Source organism: Amblyomma mixtum, chromosome 3 (genome assembly GCF_055824585.1).
Source record: "Amblyomma mixtum isolate Tamu chromosome 3, ASM5582458v1, whole genome shotgun sequence".
Taxonomy (NCBI): Eukaryota; Metazoa; Arthropoda; class Arachnida; order Ixodida; family Ixodidae; genus Amblyomma; species Amblyomma mixtum.
Window position 1 is genome coordinate 305,387,941 of NC_143014.1, and position 23,098 is coordinate 305,411,038.

At 47.0% G+C, this 23,098-nt stretch overlaps 1 protein-coding gene across 6 annotated transcripts in view; it reads left to right on the forward strand.

Annotated features, from left to right (window-relative positions):
• The window catches only part of LOC149355467 (uncharacterized), a 109,556-nt gene that overhangs the window by 39,016 nt on the left and 47,442 nt on the right, over positions 1-23,098 (forward strand). For all 6 annotated transcript variants that reach the window (XM_089583804.1, XM_089583803.1, XM_089583808.1 and 3 more), the window contains 5 exons: positions 2,268-2,351; positions 6,861-6,944; positions 13,859-13,942; positions 17,394-17,477; positions 20,930-21,013. In XM_089583804.1, coding sequence (XP_089439930.1) covers positions 2,268-2,351; positions 6,861-6,944; positions 13,859-13,942; positions 17,394-17,477; positions 20,930-21,013 — 420 coding nt within the window. The remainder of the gene's footprint in view (positions 1-2,267; positions 2,352-6,860; positions 6,945-13,858; positions 13,943-17,393; positions 17,478-20,929; positions 21,014-23,098) is intronic.

The window sequence follows — 23,098 nt, forward strand, 5'->3', positions numbered from 1 at the left end:
TTAGCCTTATTGCACAACCTGTGCATTTATCTTTCTAGCACAAAAAGAATTGTAGTAATAGCTAATATAGAATTGAAGATATCGCTCCTCCAAAATTGTGTGCATGCTAAAATTTCAGTTTTGAGAAATCGAAAAAAACTTTTTTGGCATATTTTTGTGGCACTAAGGGTAACTAGAAATCACTGAAGTGAGTTCTGGCTGGTTTCTGATATAAAAGCACCATTTCCCGTCGACATAACTGCGGTTGCAATAAGCAAATTGCTGGCGAGTAGATGGAATTGTTTGGAGGAGTGCCTTTGCACTGTGACTTCCCCCAAGCTGCAGCGCGCGATTCTACCTCACGACGGCGCTGTGATTGCAGTCAGCCCCTAACAAACGAGACGTGCTCTTTGCTCATCTTGCCCCTCAAAACATTGAGAAGCAAATTTATTTCGTCAAGGTTTCCCATTCCGCGCTTTGTGGGACGCCGTTTCGCGGCCGCCACGATTACGCTGTCTGTACGCGGCAGGAATCGCCCTGATCAGGTTATCAGGTCATCACGAAGCGCTTCATCGCTGATTATAGATCTATACCTTTTGCTCCCTCAGGATGAGTGTTCAATCCTCGCTGTCATGCTAAGCATCGCCGGTTACGGCGTTATTGGACCGTCGTGGAGCGTGGCTGCTGAATGTAGACACAAGGATGCAACGATACAGCGTTCCCAGCGCGCTTCGTATCAATATCTTTTAGTGCTTTTTGATTAAGACTTGCGTAAATTGAAATATTTCGCACTTAGCGCCTGACAAACCTCACTTCGCCGTGACAGTGGGACTGCCCGACCCACACAAAATGGCGCCGGGCTGCAAACGGTCAATGCCGTCAACCAACCAAAAGTCGCCATTTTGGTCACGTGATTTTGAGAACCAATAGCAGAGCACGTTTTGCCCAATTTTGTTTCTTTGTTTGCCGCTGCTTGGGCTTGCTCATAGTTGCCAGCCGGAATATGGAAATAGCCTGAATCGAGACCTTTCAAACGAAACCAAAATGGCGCCGGCGGAGCGCGTATTTTTCAAACTGCGGGCAGTCAAAGTTCTGTGCGGTTAGACCGCAATTTAAAGGGCCCCGCGCGCGGTTTCACGTCTTTGGAACGCTATAACTCATGAATTAGGCGGTATTTTTCAACAAAAATTCGTAGATAGCTGCGCAATCACCTCAGTATCGCGAAAATGAAAAGATTGAAAATGCGATTTTTTGACCAATTTTCGGCCGCAAAGAGCAGGGTCCCCCCTTAAAGAGAAAAGCTGGCAAAAAGCAAATCAGCCAGTTTCTCAGCATCTGTGTGCTAGTGAGCAGTGTGAACAGGAACCTTTGGATTGCACATGATGCGAGTCAGAGATGACTCTGGCTGGCAGTAGCAGCTTGTTAAAAAAACCCCAGGTGGTCGAAATTTCGGAGCCCTTCACTGCGGCGTCCCTCATAGCCTGAGTCGCTTTGGGACGTTAAACCCCAACCAGCCCGTGTACTGTGCGATGTCAGTGCACGTTACAGAACCCCAGGTGGTCGAAATTTCGGAGCCCTTCACTGCGGCGTCCCTCATAGCCTGAGTCGCTTTGGGACGTTAAACCCCAACCAGCCCGTGTACTGTGCAATGTCAGTGCACGTTACAGAACCCCAGGTGGTCGAAATTTCGGAGCCCTTCACTGCGGCGTCCCTCATAGCCTGAGTCGCTTTGGGACGTTAAACCCCAACCAGCCCGTGTACTGTGCGATGTCATTGCACGTTACAGAACCCCAGGTGGTCGAAATTTCGGAGCCCTTCACTGCGGCGTCCCTCATAGCCTGAGTCGCTTTGGGACGTTAAACCCCATAAACCAAACCAACCAAACCCCTATAAACTAGAAACCAGAATCTAAGGTTTTACTGTAATTTGCGCTACATTACTATTCCATCACACCGTAGTGAAAGAAAATCCACTGCCTGGAATGAAAATTGTCATTTGCATGCAGTTTTCACTCACTCAGACGACCATTGCCTGTTTCTTTTTTAACAAAATAATTTGATGCGACGTTATTTGGACCTTTTTCCAGTCCCTTGAGTTTCCATTTGCCATGATATCACTAAATTAGGGAACCAGCGCATTACTGAACTTTTTCTTTTGAGTAAACATATCTGTGCATCTTGCTACCTTTTACACTGTTTTCTTTGTTGTGTGCCAATACACACGGGCCCCTTTTACGCTGTTTTCCTTGTTTCGCATTGCACACGGGCCGATGTTGGATCTATTTGCAGGCTGCTTCAAGTGTGGTGAGGAGGGTCACATGAGCAGGGACTGCCCCAATCCTGGCTCATCCGGAGGCGGTGGTGGCGGCAGAGGTGAGCACGCTGTTGCCGGCTTCATTTAGAGTAGCAGATTCGGCTAGTTCATGTGTGTCCACCTTGGCTACAGGACACTTGGCTGGGTCGGCATTCTTAGCCTGAGGATCAGTTCATGACCAAAGCTACAAAAGCAGTCATCGCTGAAGCCTTGACTTTAAGGGGGACACTGGTCTTGAAAAAAAAATTTTTATTAATGAAGTCACAGTTACGAAATCTTCAGGGAATATGTATTTTTGTGTGCCGATTCTAAATATGTCATTTAATTTCACGTAAAACAATTCCTTGAGCACATGCACATGTTATGCAGGTATTTTGCGGAGAGTTTTGAAGAAAATTTGCTGCGGGAAACTCGCTGAAATGTATGCCATTATGTTCTCTTTACACCAAGGAATGCAATAAGGGTGGAATTGTCTTCCTGCCTATCATAGAACTTGAGTTATAGAGTTTTGAAGTTGTCGCTTCAGAAATGAGAATGAAAGTGTGTATTCCTGTTTCTGAAGTGGCAGCTTCAGTACCCTATAACTCAAGTTCTATGAGAGCCAGGATGACAATTTCACCCTTACTGTATTCCTTGGTGTCAAGAGAACACAATGGCATGTATTTCAGCGAGTTTCATGGAGCAAATTTTCTACAAAACTTTCCACAAAACACTTGCATAAAAGTTGCACAAGTGGTCAAGGAATTCTTTTACATGAAATTAAATGACATATCTAGAATCGGCACACAAAAAATACACGTTGCTGGAAAATTTCATAACTATGACTTCATTACTAAAATTTTTTTTTCAAGACCAGGGTCCCCCCTTGAGGGGGGACACCCCTCTTAGAACAATTTTTATTTATGGACAGATTTACACCAAATTTTCACTGTTTGTACATTTTCATGTGCTGATTCTAAAACTGCAAACAGTTTCCCCCTGCAGCAGTAAGTTTTGTATTTATCATGAAAAATGTCTTTTGTTTGGAGGAAGTTTGGTTAATTAACATAAGACTTTGTGGAGAAGATTACTATTTATAAATGATCTAGAATCACCAAGGAGTGCAGTAAGGCATAAAAGAGCATTCTAGGACGACTTGGATGAAAGTTACAGCAGGTCAAACATGACAGAGAAAAAGCTCATTTCGACTACTGAGACAAAGGATTTATTTCCAAAATTTCCCTGAGAAAGCAGTAGTTCAAATTTAGCCTTATTGCACAACCTGTGCATTTATCTTTCTAGCACAAAAAGAATTGTAGTACAGTGAAAGCTCGTTAATTCAAAACTCGATAATTCGAATTTTCGGATAATTCAAACTACACTCCTTGGTCCGGCCAAGCTCCATAGAGATCTGTGTATAAAAAAGCCCGTTAATTCGAAAGCGAGTCGGTTCCGTTACGGATAATTCGAACTACGCGCCACCGCGTCTGGGTGGCTTGGCACAAAGCATGTGGCCCAAAAAAAAAAGCACCTCCTCCCCATAGTTAGAGGCTGCGTGCGACAGAAGATGGAACTAGATAAAACCTTGGAAGAGTGGGTAAAGCTTAAATGGCTCCATCACCGGCGGGGTGGCGGCACCGGAGGGTAGGGGTTGGCGACCGCGCTGGCGGCTGCCTACCCTCTTTTCCGCGCAACCTCCGGAACTCGCAACTAAATACTCGTTAATTCGAGCCCTGTTAATTCGAAAATACGGATAAGCACTGTCAGCGCGGTCCCAGCCAACGCCCATGAAGGCTATGACTTCGGACGGGCGCTACAAATTAGGAGCGTAGCGAAAAACTTTTTTTTTTTCTTTGCCAGTGTCGTCCGTGCTTCCACCCATCGGTCGGTCGCCTACAGAAGCGCGCGCTCAGCCGCGAGCAAGACGCCGGCTTTTGAGTGGCAATAGACGGCGTCCGCCCCAATCGCCGATGGCCCGATAAGGCGAACGTACTGAAAACGAGGCTTGCACAGCCAGACAAGCGCTGGCACCCTGCCAAAGTTCGCTTCCCCCTTGCTAGAGGGAACGTCAAAAGTGATGTTATCACTGCGCAGCATCTTGGCGCGCCGCCAAGAAATGCGTTGTGGGCCGGGACGATGCCAAACGGAGGGAAGCGTTAACGACGCATTTTTTTTTTTTTTTCAGATTCTTAGGCAAAAATCGGGGGTGGGTGGGTTCATTATGTGAGTGGGTTCATTACGCGAGTAAATACCCTACATATACCGTAATGCAAATGGTTCTTGTCGGTTTTTTCGCGGCCATTCGATAATTCGAACATCGGATAATTCGAACGTTTTTCCCGGTCCCGTGAAGTTCGAATTAACGAGCTTTTACTGTAATAGCTAATATAGAATTGAAGATATCGCTCCTCCAAAATTGTGTGCATGCTAAAATTTCAGTTTTGAGAAATCGAAAAAAACTTTTTTGGCATATTTTTGTGGCACTAAGGGTAACTAGAAATCACTGAAGTGAGTTCTGGCTGGTTTCTGATATAAAAGCACCATTTCCCGTCGACATAACTGCGGTTGCAATAAGCAAATTGCTGGCGAGTAGATGGAATTGTTTGGAGGAGTGCCTTTGCACTGTGACTTCCCCCAAGCTGCAGCGCGCGATTCTACCTCACGACGGCGCTGTGATTGCAGTCAGCCCCTAACAAACGAGACGTGCTCTTTGCTCATCTTGCCCCTCAAAACATTGAGAAGCAAATTTATTTCGTCAAGGTTTCCCATTCCGCGCTTTGTGGGACGCCGTTTCGCGGCCGCCACGATTACGCTGTCTGTACGCGGCAGGAATCGCCCTGATCAGGTTATCAGGTCATCACGAAGCGCTTCATCGCTGATTATAGATCTATACCTTTTGCTCCCTCAGGATGAGTGTTCAATCCTCGCTGTCATGCTAAGCATCGCCGGTTACGGCGTTATTGGACCGTCGTGGAGCGTGGCTGCTGAATGTAGACACAAGGATGCAACGATACAGCGTTCCCAGCGCGCTTCGTATCAATATCTTTTAGTGCTTTTTGATTAAGACTTGCGTAAATTGAAATATTTCGCACTTAGCGCCTGACAAACCTCACTTCGCCGTGACAGTGGGACTGCCCGACCCACACAAAATGGCGCCGGGCTGCAAACGGTCAATGCCGTCAACCAACCAAAAGTCGCCATTTTGGTCACGTGATTTTGAGAACCAATAGCAGAGCACGTTTTGCCCAATTTTGTTTCTTTGTTTGCCGCTGCTTGGGCTTGCTCATAGTTGCCAGCCGGAATATGGAAATAGCCTGAATCGAGACCTTTCAAACGAAACCAAAATGGCGCCGGCGGAGCGCGTATTTTTCAAACTGCGGGCAGTCAAAGTTCTGTGCGGTTAGACCGCAATTTAAAGGGCCCCGCGCGCGGTTTCACGTCTTTGGAACGCTATAACTCATGAATTAGGCGGTATTTTTCAACAAAAATTCGTAGATAGCTGCGCAATCACCTCAGTATCGCGAAAATGAAAAGATTGAAAATGCGATTTTTTTGACCAATTTTCGGCCGCAAAGAGCAGGGTCCCCCCTTAAAGAGAAAAGCTGGCAAAAAGCAAATCAGCCAGTTTCTCAGCATCTGTGTGCTAGTGAGCAGTGTGAACAGGAACCTTTGGATTGCACATGATGCGAGTCAGAGATGACTCTGGCTGGCAGTAGCAGCTTGTTAAAAAAACCCCAGGTGGTCGAAATTTCGGAGCCCTTCACTGCGGCGTCCCTCATAGCCTGAGTCGCTTTGGGACGTTAAACCCCAACCAGCCCGTGTACTGTGCGATGTCAGTGCACGTTACAGAACCCCAGGTGGTCGAAATTTCGGAGCCCTTCACTGCGGCGTCCCTCATAGCCTGAGTCGCTTTGGGACGTTAAACCCCAACCAGCCCGTGTACTGTGCGATGTCAGTGCACGTTACAGAACCCCAGGTGGTCGAAATTTCGGAGCCCTTCACTGCGGCGTCCCTCATAGCCTGAGTCGCTTTGGGACGTTAAACCCCAACCAGCCCGTGTACTGTGCGATGTCAGTGCACGGTACAGAACCCCAGGTGGTCGAAATTTCGGAGCCCTTCACTGCGGCGTCCCTCATAGCCTGAGTCGCTTTGGGACGTTAAACCCCATAAACCAAACCAACCAAACCCCTATAAACTAGAAACCAGAATCTAAGGTTTTACTGTAATTTGCGCTACATTACTATTCCATCACACCGTAGTGAAAGAAAATCCACTGCCTGGAATGAAAATTGTCATTTGCATGCAGTTTTCACTCACTCAGACGACCATTGCCTGTTTCTTTTTTAACAAAATAATTTGATGCGACGTTATTTGGACCTTTTTCCAGTCCCTTGAGTTTCCATTTGCCATGATATCACTAAATTAGGGAACCAGCGCATTACTGAACTTTTTCTTTTGAGTAAACATATCTGTGCATCTTGCTACCTTTTACACTGTTTTCTTTGTTGTGTGCCAATACACACGGGCCCCTTTTACGCTGTTTTCCTTGTTTCGCATTGCACACGGGCCGATGTTGGATCTATTTGCAGGCTGCTTCAAGTGTGGTGAGGAGGGTCACATGAGCAGGGACTGCCCCAATCCTGGCTCATCCGGAGGCGGTGGTGGCGGCAGAGGTGAGCACGCTGTTGCCGGCTTCATTTAGAGTAGCAGATTCGGCTAGTTCATGTGTGTCCACCTTGGCTACAGGACACTTGGCTGGGTCGGCATTCTTAGCCTGAGGATCAGTTCATGACCAAAGCTACAAAAGCAGTCATCGCTGAAGCCTTGACTTTAAGGGGGGACACTGGTCTTGAAAAAAAAATTTTTATTAATGAAGTCACAGTTACGAAATCTTCAGGGAATATGTATTTTTGTGTGCCGATTCTAAATATGTCATTTAATTTCACGTAAAACAATTCCTTGAGCACATGCACATGTTATGCAGGTATTTTGCGGAGAGTTTTGAAGAAAATTTGCTGCGGGAAACTCGCTGAAATGTATGCCATTATGTTCTCTTTACACCAAGGAATGCAATAAGGGTGGAATTGTCTTCCTGCCTATCATAGAACTTGAGTTATAGAGTTTTGAAGTTGTCGCTTCAGAAATGAGAATGAAAGTGTGTATTCCTGTTTCTGAAGTGGCAGCTTCAGTACCCTATAACTCAAGTTCTATGAGAGCCAGGATGACAATTTCACCCTTACTGTATTCCTTGGTGTCAAGAGAACACAATGGCATGTATTTCAGCGAGTTTCATGGAGCAAATTTTCTACAAAACTTTCCACAAAACACTTGCATAAAAGTTGCACAAGTGGTCAAGGAATTCTTTTACATGAAATTAAATGACATATCTAGAATCGGCACACAAAAAATACACGTTGCTGGAAAATTTCATAACTATGACTTCATTACTAAAATTTTTTTTTCAAGACCAGGGTCCCCCCTTGAGGGGGGACACCCCTCTTAGAACAATTTTTATTTATGGACAGATTTACACCAAATTTTCACTGTTTGTACATTTTCATGTGCTGATTCTAAAACTGCAAACAGTTTCCCCCTGCAGCAGTAAGTTTTGTATTTATCATGAAAAATGTCTTTTGTTTGGAGGAAGTTTGGTTAATTAACTGTTGTGTCCCCTTATTGCTTTTGTGTGTGTGCGCCCCCGCGTCCTCCTCCTAACGACAGTTCGCATCCTCCTCCTAACGACCACTCAATCCTCCTCCTAACGACCACTCGCATCCTCCTCCTAACGACCGCTTGCCCCTCGTCGCACGCTGTCGCCGGATGCCCCCCCACGGTGCGCCCCCGCACCCTCCTCCTGTTCTGGGAAGCCACTCCCTCCCGTGGACGCTTCTCCACTCCCTCCTTTCTTCGGGCGGCCAGTTCGGCTCCTGCCTCGGTCGACGCTGGTCGCACCCTCATCGGCTTTAAATAAACGAACCGTGTGCGTCTTTCGCTGCATTCAACACAGCGACCGGACACGACAGTGGCGACGAGAAAGTGGATTCGACCCGCGCTACGCAACGCTATTGACAAGCCATGGCTACGCGAGGGTTTCCCAATCAGATACCAGAGTTCAACGGCTCATCGTGGTCATCGTGGGTTGGACGCCTTCAGTTCTACTTTGAAGCTAACAACATCACAGACCCAGCCTTGAAGAGGGCCAACCTGCTGACGCTGTGCGGGGAGCAGACCTACGATACTGTCTGCGCCCTTATTCAGCCAAGCACACCAGCGGCAGTGTCTTACGACGACATCGTAAAAGCGCTGCAAAAGCACTACGACCCAAGGCCATCCGAGGTCTACAGCCGGGCTCGCTTCCAACGACGAGATCAACTGGGAGGAGAAACTGTGAGCGCCTACGTAGCCGCGCTCAAGAAGCTCGCTGCCGACTGCAATTTTGGAACGCTGTCGACAACAGCTACCGGGCAGGAAATGGACGCAGCTTCTTCTGCTAACACCACCATGCTTCCCTTGGACGTGATGTTACGCGACAGATTTGTGTGCGGACTGAGTGACGAGTCACTGCAGCAGCGCCTGTTCGCTGAGAAGGACCTCACATTCAGCAAAGCTTACGACATCGCCGTTCGAGCGGAGAGCGCCGGTCACCAGCAGAGAGGGATTCGCCGGAACACCGAGCCGGTACACCAGACAAGCAACCAGGTGCGCAAGCCTTCTGTTGTTGTAAAATCGGTCAAAAAGGCACAACGCTGCTGGCGGTGTGACGACCAACACAACCCCCAGGGATGTCGATTCCAGTCAGCCACGTGTAATTTTTGCCACAAGCGAGGGCATATCGAAAGAGCATGCATTACGAAACGGAGACTTGCCAAGATAAAGTCACCTTCCCAGCCTAATCACAGCGTCAACGCCTCAGAGAATACGCCGCTATCTGATCTCCATGGAACAACATCAGCAACACCATCTGTGTTGTACGACCTGAACACCATGAATCTCGGCACGCGACCGAAGATTTTTACAGAAGTAAGCGTACATCACCAGCTGATTAAGTTCGAGGTGGACTCCGGCGCAGCCTGTACTCTGATCAGTGAGGACACGTTCCGAACTTCATGGCCATCTGACGCACCCGCCCTGCAACAAGACGACACGCACCTGCGAACGTGGGCAGGACAGAATCTGCCACTATTGGGCTCTGCCAACGTGCAGGTTAACTACAACGGCCAGACCCATACGCTACCTCTGCTTGTTGTGAAGGGCACAGGATCAAGCCTTCTAGGGAGAAACTGGTTTTCTCCACTAGGCGTGATGATATGCGGCATACACCAGACGCCGAGCCAGAACATGGTTGGTAAACATCAAAACGCCGATGCGCTAAGCCGTCTGCCACTAGACGCAACTGTTGACGAACCATTTCCACCAGGAGACGTTCTGATGTTCGAAGCACTGCCAGAACCTCCGCTTACAGCAGGCACAGTTGCAGCATCTACGCAGAAGTGCGCAGCTCTCCGGCTAGTTTACACAGCTGTTCAACAAGGCAACGTGCATAAACTCAAAGGGGACAACTTCGACGCTTACCGCAGGCGAGCTACAGAGTTGAGCACCCATCGCGGCTGCATCATATTTGGGTCCCAAGTTGTGATGCCGAGAGAACTACGCGCACAAGCTATGTCTCTCATCCACGCCGGACATCGGGGCATCGTTGCAATGAAAAAGTGTGCCAGAAGCTACATGTGGTGGCCTGGCATTGACAACGACATCGAAACAGTGGTGCGAGAATGCAAGCCTTGCCAGAGCAGCCGGAGCGCCCCGCCGAAAGCTCCTGTCCCAGAATGGGAAAAGCCAGACACACCATGGCACACACTGCACATTGATTTTGCAGGACCAATTGTGGGCTGCACTTTCCTTGTGGTCGTAGATGCCTACACAAAGTGGCCTGAGATAAGGCAAATGGGACAGACGACTTCGGCAGCAGTCATTGACAACCTCCGATCACTATTTGCAACGTTCGGCCTGCCGCGCAAGGTAGTGTCGGACAACGGAACACCGTTTGTGTCTGCGGAGATCCTCAAGTTTTATCGCGACAACGGGATCTCATCAGTTACATCGGCCCCCTACCACCCAGCGACAAACGGACAAGCCGAGCGCTACGTAGCCGAGCTAAAACGCGCCCTTGAAAGAGATCAGACAGGCTCGCTGCAGCGCCGCCTTGCGCGCTTTCTCTTCAAGCAGCACACGACGGTTCAGAGCACAACAGGCGAGACCCCCTCGAAAATGATGTTCGAGCGTGAAATGCGAACCCAGCTCACAGCCATCCTCCCCGAGCCAAAGGCAGAGACGTTCCGGGAAGAAAAAGCAATTCCGCGCTGCGGCACGCTTAATGAGGGGCAGCGCGTCCTCGCCCGACAGTTTCTGAAAAAGCCACGCTGGGAGGAAGCTACAATTGTCAGACGCATAGGCCTGCGCTCTTGGCTCGTCAACATACATGGCACAGTAGCACGCCGACATCTCAACCAGCTGCGTAGATTTACGACGCCGTCTGAGAGCTGTCCGCCAGTGGAGAGAACACGTGCACCATTTTCCCACATAGCCTGGCACCTCTTCCCGGAAGAAGAGACTTCTCCCAGGACAGACCCAGGAGACACAGCGAACAACAGCCAGCCTACAAGTGTTTCTTCCCCGAGCGCACAAAGCCAGCGCGCCTCCACGCGTGAGCGCCGACCCCCTGCACGATACCAAGCAACTTTCTAAGGGGGAAGGAAGTGTTGTGTCCCCTTATTGCTTTTGTGTGTGTGCGCCCCCGCGTCCTCCTCCTAACGACAGTTCGCATCCTCCTCCTAACGACCACTCAATCCTCCTCCTAACGACCACTCGCATCCTCCTCCTAACGACCGCTTGCCCCTCGTCGCACGCTGTCGCCGGATGCCCCCCCACGGTGCGCCCCCGCACCCTCCTCCTGTTCTGGGAAGCCACTCCCTCCCGTGGACGCTTCTCCACTCCCTCCTTTCTTCGGGCGGCCAGTTCGGCTCCTGCCTCGGTCGACGCTGGTCGCACCCTCATCGGCTTTAAATAAACGAACCGTGTGCGTCTTTCGCTGCATTCAACACAGCGACCGGACACGACATTAACATAAGACTTTGTGGAGAAGATTACTATTTATAAATGATCTAGAATCACCAAGGAGTGCAGTAAGGCATAAAAGAGCATTCTAGGACGACTTGGATGAAAGTTACAGCAGGTCAAACATGACAGAGAAAAAGCTCATTTCGACTACTGAGACAAAGGATTTATTTCCAAAATTTTCCTGAGAAAGCAGTAGTTCAAATTTAGCCTTATTGCACAACCTGTGCATTTATCTTTCTAGCACAAAAAGAATTGTAGTAATAGCTAATATAGAATTGAAGATATCGCTCCTCCAAAATTGTGTGCATGCTAAAATTTCAGTTTTGAGAAATCGAGAAAAACGTTTTTGGCATATTTTTGTGGCACTAAGGGTAACTAGAAATCACTGAAGTGAGTTCTGGCTGGTTTCTGATATAAAAGCACCATTTCCCGTCGACATAACTGCGGTTGCAATAAGCAAATTGCCGGCGAGTAGATGGAATTGTTTGGAGGAGTGCCTTTGCACTGTGACTTCCCCCAAGCTGCAGCGCGCGATTCTACCTCACGACGGCGCTGTGATTGCAGTCAGCCCCTAACAAACGAGACGTGCTCTTTGCTCATCTTGCCCCTCAAAACATTGAGAAGCAAATTTATTTCGTCAAGGTTTCCCATTCCGCGCTTTGTGGGACGCCGTTTCGCGGCCGCCACGATTACGCTGTCTGTACGCGGCAGGAATCGCCCTGATCAGGTTATCAGGTCATCACGAAGCGCTTCATCGCTGATTATAGATCTATACCTTTTGCTCCCTTAGGATGAGTGTTCAATCCTCGCTGTCATGCTAAGCATCGCAGGTTACGGCGTTATTGGACCGTCGTGGAGCGTGGCTGCTGAATGTAGACACAAGGATGCAACGATACAGCGTTCCCAGCGCGCTTCGTATCAATATCTTTTAGTGCTTTTTGATTAAGACTTGCGTAAATTGAAATATTTCGCACTTAGCGCCTGACAAACCTCACTTCGCCGTGACAGTGGGACTGCCCGACCCACACAAAATGGCGCCGGGCTGCAAACGGTCAATGCCGTCAACCAACCAAAAGTCGCCATTTTGGTCACGGGATTTTGAGAACCAATAGCAGAGCACGTTTTGCCCAATTTTGTTTCTTTGTTTGCCGCTGCTTGGGCTTGCTCATAGTTGCCAGCCGGAATATGGAAATAGCCTGAATCGAGACCTTTCAAACGAAACCAAAATGGCGCCGGCGGAGCGCGTATTTTTCAAACTGCGGGCAGTCAAAGTTCTGTGCGGTTAGACCGCAATTTAAAGGGCCCCGCGCGCGGTTTCACGTCTTTGGAACGCTATAACTCATGAATTAGGCGGTATTTTTCAACAAAAATTCGTAGATAGCTGCGCAATCACCTCAGTATCGCGAAAATGAAAAGATTGAAAATGCGATTTTTTGACCAATTTTCGGCCGCAAAGAGCAGGGTCCCCCCTTAAAGAGAAAAGCTGGCAAAAAGCAAATCAGCCAGTTTCTCAGCATCTGTGTGCTAGTGAGCAGTGTGAACAGGAACCTTTGGATTGCACATGATGCGAGTCAGAGATGACTCTGGCTGGCAGTAGCAGCTTGTTAAAAAAACCCCAGGTGGTCGAAATTTCGGAGCCCTTCACTGCGGCGTCCCTCATAGCCTGAGTCGCTTTGGGACGTTAAACCCCAACCAGCCCGTGTACTGTGCGATGTCAGTGCACGTTACAGAACCCCAGGTGGTCGAAATTTCGGAGCCCTTCACTGCGGCGTCCCTCATAGCCTGAGTCGCTTTGGGACGTTAAACCCCAACCAGCCCGTGTACTGTGCAATGTCAGTGCACGTTACAGAACCCCAGGTGGTCGAAATTTCGGAGCCCTTCACTGCGGCGTCCCTCATAGCCTGAGTCGCTTTGGGACATTAAACCCCAACCAGCCCGTGTACTGTGCGATGTCATTGCACGTTACAGAACCCCAGGTGGTCGAAATTTCGGAGCCCTTCACTGCGGCGTCCCTCATAGCCTGAGTCGCTTTGGGACGTTAAACCCCATAAACCAAACCAACCAAACCCCTATAAACTAGAAACCAGAATCTAAGGTTTTACTGTAATTTGCGCTACATTACTATTCCATCACACCGTAGTGAAAGAAAATCCACTGCCTGGAATGAAAATTGTCATTTGCATGCAGTTTTCACTCACTCAGACGACCATTGCCTGTTTCTTTTTTAACAAAATAATTTGATGCGACGTTATTTGGACCTTTTTCCAGTCCCTTGAGTTTCCATTTGCCATGATATCACTAAATTAGGGAACCAGCGCATTACTGAACTTTTTCTTTTGAGTAAACATATCTGTGCATCTTGCTACCTTTTACACTGTTTTCTTTGTTGTGTGCCAATACACACGGGCCCCTTTTACGCTGTTTTCCTTGTTTCGCATTGCACACGGGCCGATGTTGGATCTATTTGCAGGCTGCTTCAAGTGTGGTGAGGAGGGTCACATGAGCAGGGACTGCCCCAATCCTGGCTCATCCGGAGGCGGTGGTGGCGGCAGAGGTGAGCACGCTGTTGCCGGCTTCATTTAGAGTAGCAGATTCGGCTAGTTCATGTGTGTCCACCTTGGCTACAGGACACTTGGCTGGGTCGGCATTCTTAGCCTGAGGATCAGTTCATGACCAAAGCTACAAAAGCAGTCATCGCTGAAGCCTTGACTTTAAGGGGGGACACTGGTCTTGAAAAAAAAATTTTTATTAATGAAGTCACAGTTACGAAATCTTCAGGGAATATGTATTTTTGTGTGCCGATTCTAAATATGTCATTTAATTTCACGTAAAACAATTCCTTGAGCACATGCACATGTTATGCAGGTATTTTGCGGAGAGTTTTGAAGAAAATTTGCTGCGGGAAACTCGCTGAAATGTATGCCATTATGTTCTCTTTACACCAAGGAATGCAATAAGGGTGGAATTGTCTTCCTGCCTATCATAGAACTTGAGTTATAGAGTTTTGAAGTTGTCGCTTCAGAAATGAGAATGAAAGTGTGTATTCCTGTTTCTGAAGTGGCAGCTTCAGTACCCTATAACTCAAGTTCTATGAGAGCCAGGATGACAATTTCACCCTTACTGTATTCCTTGGTGTCAAGAGAACACAATGGCATGTATTTCAGCGAGTTTCATGGAGCAAATTTTCTACAAAACTTTCCACAAAACACTTGCATAAAAGTTGCACAAGTGGTCAAGGAATTCTTTTACATGAAATTAAATGACATATCTAGAATCGGCACACAAAAAATACACGTTGCTGGAAAATTTCATAACTATGACTTCATTACTAAAATTTTTTTTTCAAGACCAGGGTCCCCCCTTGAGGGGGGACACCCCTCTTAGAACAATTTTTATTTATGGACAGATTTACACCAAATTTTCACTGTTTGTACATTTTCATGTGCTGATTCTAAAACTGCAAACAGTTTCCCCCTGCAGCAGTAAGTTTTGTATTTATCATGAAAAATGTCTTTTGTTTGGAGGAAGTTTGGTTAATTAACATAAGACTTTGTGGAGAAGATTACTATTTATAAATGATCTAGAATCACCAAGGAGTGCAGTAAGGCATAAAAGAGCATTCTAGGACGACTTGGATGAAAGTTACAGCAGGTCAAACATGACAGAGAAAAAGCTCATTTCGACTACTGAGACAAAGGATTTATTTCCAAAATTTCCCTGAGAAAGCAGTAGTTCAAATTTAGCCTTATTGCACAACCTGTGCATTTATCTTTCTAGCACAAAAAGAATTGTAGTAATAGCTAATATAGAATTGAAGATATCGCTCCTCCAAAATTGTGTGCATGCTAAAATTTCAGTTTTGAGAAATCGAAAAAAACTTTTTTGGCATATTTTTGTGGCACTAAGGGTAACTAGAAATCACTGAAGTGAGTTCTGGCTGGTTTCTGATATAAAAGCACCATTTCCCGTCGACATAACTGCGGTTGCAATAAGCAAATTGCTGGCGAGTAGATGGAATTGTTTGGAGGAGTGCCTTTGCACTGTGACTTCCCCCAAGCTGCAGCGCGCGATTCTACCTCACGACGGCGCTGTGATTGCAGTCAGCCCCTAACAAACGAGACGTGCTCTTTGCTCACTTGCCCTTCAAAACATTGAGAAGCAAATTTATTTCGTCAAGGTTTCCCATTCCGCGCTTTGTGGGACGCCGTTTCGCGGCCGCCACGATTACGCTGTCTGTACGCGGCAGGAATCGCCCTGATCAGGTTATCAGGTCATCACGAAGCGCTTCATCGCTGATTATAGATCTATACCTTTTGCTCCCTCAGGATGAGTGTTCAATCCTCGCTGTCATGCTAAGCATCGCCGGTTACGGCGTTATTGGACCGTCGTGGAGCGTGGCTGCTGAATGTAGACACAAGGATGCAACGATACAGCGTTCCCAGCGCGCTTCGTATCAATATCTTTTAGTGCTTTTTGATTAAGACTTGCGTAAATTGAAATATTTCGCACTTAGCGCCTGACAAACCTCACTTCGCCGTGACAGTGGGACTGCCCGACCCACACAAAATGGCGCCGGGCTGCAAACGGTCAATGCCGTCAACCAACCAAAAGTCGCCATTTTGGTCACGTGATTTTGAGAACCAATAGCAGAGCACGTTTTGCCCAATTTTGTTTCTTTGTTTGCCGCTGCTTGGGCTTGCTCATAGTTGCCAACCGGAATATGGAAATAGCCTGAATCGAGACCTTTCAAACGAAACCAAAATGGCGCCGGCGGAGCGCGTATTTTTCGAACTGCGGGCAGTCAAAGTTCTGTGCGATTAGACCGCAATTTAAAGGGCCCCGCGCGCGGTTTCACGTCTTTGGAACGCTATAACTCATGAATTAGGCGGTATTTTTCAACAAAAATTCGTAGATAGCTGCGCAATCACCTCAGTATCGCGAAAATGAAAAGATTGAAAATGCGATTTTTTGACCAATTTTCGGCCGCAAAGAGCAGGGTCCCCCCTTAAAGAGAAAAGATGGCAAAAAGCAAATCAGCCAGTTTCTCAGCATCTGTGTGCTAGTGAGCAGTGTGAACAGGAACCTTTGGATTGCACATGATGCGAGTCAGAGATGACTCTGGCTGGCAGTAGCAGTTTGTTAAAAAAACCCCAGGTGGTCGAAATTTCGGAGCCCTTCACTGCGGCGTCCCTCATAGCCTGAGTCACTTTGGGACGTTAAACCCCAACCAGCCCGTGTACTGTGCGATGCCAGTGCACGTTACAGAACCCCAGGTGGTCGAAATTTCGGAGCCCTTCACTGCGGCGTCCCTCATAGCCTGAGTCGCTTTGGGACGTTAAACCCCAACCAGCCCGTGTACTGTGCAATGTCAGTGCACGTTACAGAACCCCAGGTGGTCGAAATTTCGGAGCCCTTCACTGCGGCGTCCCTCATAGCCTGAGTCGCTTTGGGACATTAAACCCCAACCAGCCCGTGTACTGTGCGATGTCATTGCACGTTACAGAACCCCAGGTGGTCGAAATTTCGGAGCCCTTCACTGCGGCGTCCCTCATAGCCTGAGTCGCTTTGGGACGTTAAACCCCATAAACCAAACCAACCAAACCCCTATAAACTAGAAACCAGAATCTAAGGTTTTACTGTAATTTGCGCTACATTACTATTCCATCACACCGTAGTGAAAGAAAATCCACTGCCTGGAATGAAAATTGTCATTTGCATGCAGTTTTCACTCACTCAGACGACCATTGCCTGTTTCTTTTTTAACAAAATAATTTGATGCGACGTTATTTGGACCTTTTTCCAGTCCCTTGAGTTTCCATTTGCCATGATATCACTAAATTAGGGAACCAGCGCATTACTGAACTTTTTCTTTTGAGTAAACATATCTGTGCATCTTGCTACCTTTTACACTGTTTTCTTTGTTGTGTGCCAATACACACGGGCCCCTTTTACGCTGTTTTCCTTGTTTCGCATTGCACACGGGCCGATGTTGGATCTATTTGCAGGCTGCTTCAAGTGTGGTGAGGAGGGTCACATGAGCAGGGACTGCCCCAATCCTGGCTCATCCGGAGGCGGTGGTGGCGGCAGAGGTGAGCACGCTGTTGCCGGCTTCATTTAGAGTAGCAGATTCGGCTAGTTCATGTGTGTCCACCTTGGCTACAGGACACTTGGCTGGGTCGGCATTCTTAGCCTGAGGATCAGTTCATGACCAAAGCTACAAAAGCAGTCATCGCTGAAGCCTTGACTTTAAGGGGGGACACTGGTCTTGAAAAAAAAATTTTTATTAATGAAGTCACAGTTACGAAATCTTCAGGGAATATGTATTTTTGTGTGCCGATTCTAAATATGTCATTTAATTTCACGTAAAACAATTCCTTGAGCACATGCACATGTTATGCAGGTATTTTGCGGAGAGTTTTGAAGAAAATTTGCTGCGGGAAACTCGCTGAAATGTATGCCATTATGTTCTCTTTACACCAAGGAATGCAATAAGGGTGGAATTGTCTTCCTGCCTATCATAGAACTTGAGTTATAGAGTTTTGAAGTTGTCGCTTCAGAAATGAGAATGAAAGTGTGTATTCCTGTTTCTGAAGTGGCAGCTTCAGTACCCTATAACTCAAGTTCTATGAGAGCCAGGATGACAATTTCACCCTTACTGTATTCCTTGGTGTCAAGAGAACACAATGGCATGTATTTCAGCGAGTTTCATGGAGCAAATTTTCTACAAAACTTTCCACAAAACACTTGCATAAAAGTTGCACAAGTGGTCAAGGAATTCTTTTACATGAAATTAAATGACATATCTAGAATCGGCACACAAAAAATACACGTTGCTGGAAAATTTCATAACTATGACTTCATTACTAAAATTTTTTTTTCAAGACCAGGGTCCCCCCTTGAGGGGGGACACCCCTCTTAGAACAATTTTTATTTATGGACAGATTTACACCAAATTTTCACTGTTTGTACATTTTCATGTGCTGATTCTAAAACTGCAAACAGTTTCCCCCTGCAGCAGTAAGTTTTGTATTTATCATGAAAAATGTCTTTTGTTTGGAGGAAGTTTGGTTAATTAACATAAGACTTTGTGGAGAAGATTACTATTTATAAATGATCTAGAATCACCAAGGAGTGCAGTAAGGCATAAAAGAGCATTCTAGGACGACTTGGATGAAAGTTACAGCAGGTCAAACATGACAGAGAAAAAGCTCATTTCGACTACTGAGACAAAGGATTTATTTCCAAAATTTCCCTGAGAAAGCAGTAGTTCAAATTTAGCCTTATTGCACAACCTGTGCATTTATCTTTCTAGCACAAAAAGAATTGTAGTAATAGCTAATATAGAATTGAAGATATCGCTCCTCCAAAATTGTGTGCATGCTAAAATTTCAGTTTTGAGAAATCGAAAAAAACTTTTTTGGCATATTTTTGTGGCACTAAGGGTAACTAGAAATCACTGAAGTGAGTTCTGGCTGGTTTCTGATATAAAAGCACCATTTCCCGTCGACATAACTGCGGTTGCAATAAGCAAATTGCTGGCGAGTAGATGGAATTGTTTGGAGGAGTGCCTTTGCACTGTGACTTCCCCCAAGCTGCAGCGCGCGATTCTACCTCACGACGGCGCTGTGATTGCAGTCAGCCCCTAACAAACGAGACGTGCTCTTTGCTCATCTTGCCCCTCAAAACATTGAGAAGCAAATTTATTTCGTCAAGGTTTCCCATTCCGCGCTTTGTGGGACGCCGTTTCGCGGCCGCCACGATTACGCTGTCTGTACGCGGCAGGAATCGCCCTGATCAGGTTATCAGGTCATCACGAAGCGCTTCATCGCTGATTATAGATCTATACCTTTTGCTCCCTCAGGATGAGTGTTCAATCCTCGCTGTCATGCTAAGCATCGCCGGTTACGGCGTTATTGGACCGTCGTGGAGCGTGGCTGCTGAATGTAGACACAAGGATGCAACGATACAGCGTTCCCAGCGCGCTTCGTATCAATATCTTTTAGTGCTTTTTGATTAAGACTTGCGTAAATTGAAATATTTCGCACTTAGCGCCTGACAAACCTCACTTCGCCGTGACAGTGGGACTGCCCGACCCACACAAAATGGCGCCGGGCTGCAAACGGTCAATGCTGTCAACCAACCAAAAGTCGCCATTTTGGTCACGTGATTTTGAGAACCAATAGCAGAGCACGTTTTGCCCAATTTTGTTTCTTTGTTTGCCGCTGCTTGGGCTTGCTCATAGTTGCCAGCCGGAATATGGAAATAGCCTGAATCGAGACCTTTCAAACGAAACCAAAATGGCGCCGGCGGAGCGCGTATTTTTCAAACTGCGGGCAGTCAAAGTTCTGTGCGGTTAGACCGCAATTTAAAGGGCCCCGCGCGCGGTTTCACGTCTTTGGAACGCTATAACTCATGAATTAGGCGGTATTTTTCAACAAAAATTCGTAGATAGCTGCGCAATCACCTCAGTATCGCGAAAATGAAAAGATTGAAAATGCGATTTTTTGACCAATTTTCGGCCGCAAAGAGCAGGGTCCCCCCTTAAAGAGAAAAGCTGGCAAAAAGCAAATCAGCCAGTTTCTCAGCATCTGTGTGCTAGTGAGCAGTGTGAACAGGAACCTTTGGATTGCACATGATGCGAGTCAGAGATGACTCTGGCTGGCAGTAGCAGCTTGTTAAAAAAACCCCAGGTGGTCGAAATTTCGGAGCCCTTCACTGCGGCGTCCCTCATAGCCTGAGTCGCTTTGGGACGTTAAACCCCAACCAGCCCGTGTACTGTGCGATGTCAGTGCACGTTACAGAACCCCAGGTGGTCGAAATTTCGGAGCCCTTCACTGCGGCGTCCCTCATAGCCTGAGTCGCTTTGGGACGTTAAACCCCAACCAGCCCGTGTACTGTGCAATGTCAGTGCACGTTACAGAACCCCAGGTGGTCGAAATTTCGGAGCCCTTCACTGCGGCGTCCCTCATAGCCTGAGTCGCTTTGGGACGTTAAACCCCAACCAGCCCGTGTACTGTGCGATGTCATTGCACGTTACAGAACCCCAGGTGGTCGAAATTTCGGAGCCCTTCACTGCGGCGTCCCTCATAGCCTGAGTCGCTTTGGGACGTTAAACCCCATAAACCAAACCAACCAAACCCCTATAAACTAGAAACCAGAATCTAAGGTTTTACTGTAATTTGCGCTACATTACTATTCCATCACACCGTAGTGAAAGAAAATCCACTGCCTGGAATGAAAATTGTCATTTGCATGCAGTTTTCACTCACTCAGACGACCATTGCCTGTTTCTTTTTTAACAAAATAATTTGATGCGACGTTATTTGGACCTTTTTCCAGTCCCTTGAGTTTCCATTTGCCATGATATCACTAAATTAGGGAACCAGCGCATTACTGAACTTTTTCTTTTGAGTAAACATATCTGTGCATCTTGCTACCTTTTACACTGTTTTCTTTGTTGTGTGCCAATACACACGGGCCCCTTTTACGCTGTTTTCCTTGTTTCGCATTGCACACGGGCCGATGTTGGATCTATTTGCAGGCTGCTTCAAGTGTGGTGAGGAGGGTCACATGAGCAGGGACTGCCCCAATCCTGGCTCATCCGGAGGCGGTGGTGGCGGCAGAGGTGAGCACGCTGTTGCCGGCTTCATTTAGAGTAGCAGATTCGGCTAGTTCATGTGTGTCCACCTTGGCTACAGGACACTTGGCTGGGTCGGCATTCTTAGCCTGAGGATCAGTTCATGACCAAAGCTACAAAAGCAGTCATCGCTGAAGCCTTGACTTTAAGGGGGACACTGGTCTTGAAAAAAAAATTTTTATTAATGAAGTCACAGTTACGAAATCTTCAGGGAATATGTATTTTTGTGTGCCGATTCTAAATATGTCATTTAATTTCACGTAAAACAATTCCTTGAGCACATGCACATGTTATGCAGGTATTTTGCGGAGAGTTTTGAAGAAAATTTGCTGCGGGAAACTCGCTGAAATGTATGCCATTATGTTCTCTTTACACCAAGGAATGCAATAAGGGTGGAATTGTCTTCCTGCCTATCATAGAACTTGAGTTATAGAGTTTTGAAGTTGTCGCTTCAGAAATGAGAATGAAAGTGTGTATTCCTGTTTCTGAAGTGGCAGCTTCAGTACCCTATAACTCAAGTTCTATGAGAGCCAGGATGACAATTTCACCCTTACTGTATTCCTTGGTGTCAAGAGAACACAATGGCATGTATTTCAGCGAGTTTCATGGAGCAAATTTTCTACAAAACTTTCCACAAAACACTTGCATAAAAGTTGCACAAGTGGTCAAGGAATTCTTTTACATGAAATTAAATGACATATCTAGAATCGGCACACAAAAAATACACGTTGCTGGAAAATTTCATAACTATGACTTCATTACTAAAATTTTTTTTTCAAGACCAGGGTCCCCCCTTGAGGGGGGACACCCCTCTTAGAACAATTTTTATTTATGGACAGATTTACACCAAATTTTCACTGTTTGTACATTTTCATGTGCTGATTCTAAAACTGCAAACAGTTTCCCCCTGCAGCAGTAAGTTTTGTATTTATCATGAAAAATGTCTTTTGTTTGGAGGAAGTTTGGTTAATTAACATAAGACTTTGTGGAGAAGATTACTATTTATAAATGATCTAGAATCACCAAGGAGTGCAGTAAGGCATAAAAGAGCATTCTAGGACGACTTGGATGAAAGTTACAGCAGGTCAAACATGACAGAGAAAAAGCTCATTTCGACTACTGAGACAAAGGATTTATTTCCAAAATTTCCCTGAGAAAGCAGTAGTTCAAATTTAGCCTTATTGCACAACCTGTGCATTTATCTTTCTAGCACAAAAAGAATTGTAGTACAGTGAAAGCTCGTTAATTCAAAACTCGATAATTCGAATTTTCGGATAATTCAAACTACACTCCTTGGTCCGGCCAAGCTCCATAGAGATCTGTGTATAAAAAAGCCCGTTAATTCGAAAGCGAGTCGGTTCCGTTACGGATAATTCGAACTACGCGCCACCGCGTCTGGGTGGCTTGGCACAAAGCATGTGGCCCAAAAAAAAAAGCACCTCCTCCCCATAGTTAGAGGCTGCGTGCGACAGAAGATGGAACTAGATAAAACCTTGGAAGAGTGGGTAAAGCTTAAATGGCTCCATCACCGGCGGGGTGGCGGCACCGGAGGGTAGGGGTTGGCGACCGCGCTGGCGGCTGCCTACCCTCTTTTCCGCGCAACCTCCGGAACTCGCAACTAAATACTCGTTAATTCGAGCCCTGTTAATTCGAAAATACGGATAAGCACTGTCAGCGCGGTCCCAGCCAACGCCCATGAAGGCTATGACTTCGGACGGGCGCTACAAATTAGGAGCGTAGCGAAAAACTTTTTTTTTTTCTTTGCCAGTGTCGTCCGTGCTTCCACCCATCGGTCGGTCGCCTACAGAAGCGCGCGCTCAGCCGCGAGCAAGACGCCGGCTTTTGAGTGGCAATAGACGGCGTCCGCCCCAATCGCCGATGGCCCGATAAGGCGAACGTACTGAAAACGAGGCTTGCACAGCCAGACAAGCGCTGGCACCCTGCCAAAGTTCGCTTCCCCCTTGCTAGAGGGAACGTCAAAAGTGATGTTATCACTGCGCAGCATCTTGGCGCGCCGCCAAGAAATGCGTTGTGGGCCGGGACGATGCCAAACGGAGGGAAGCGTTAACGACG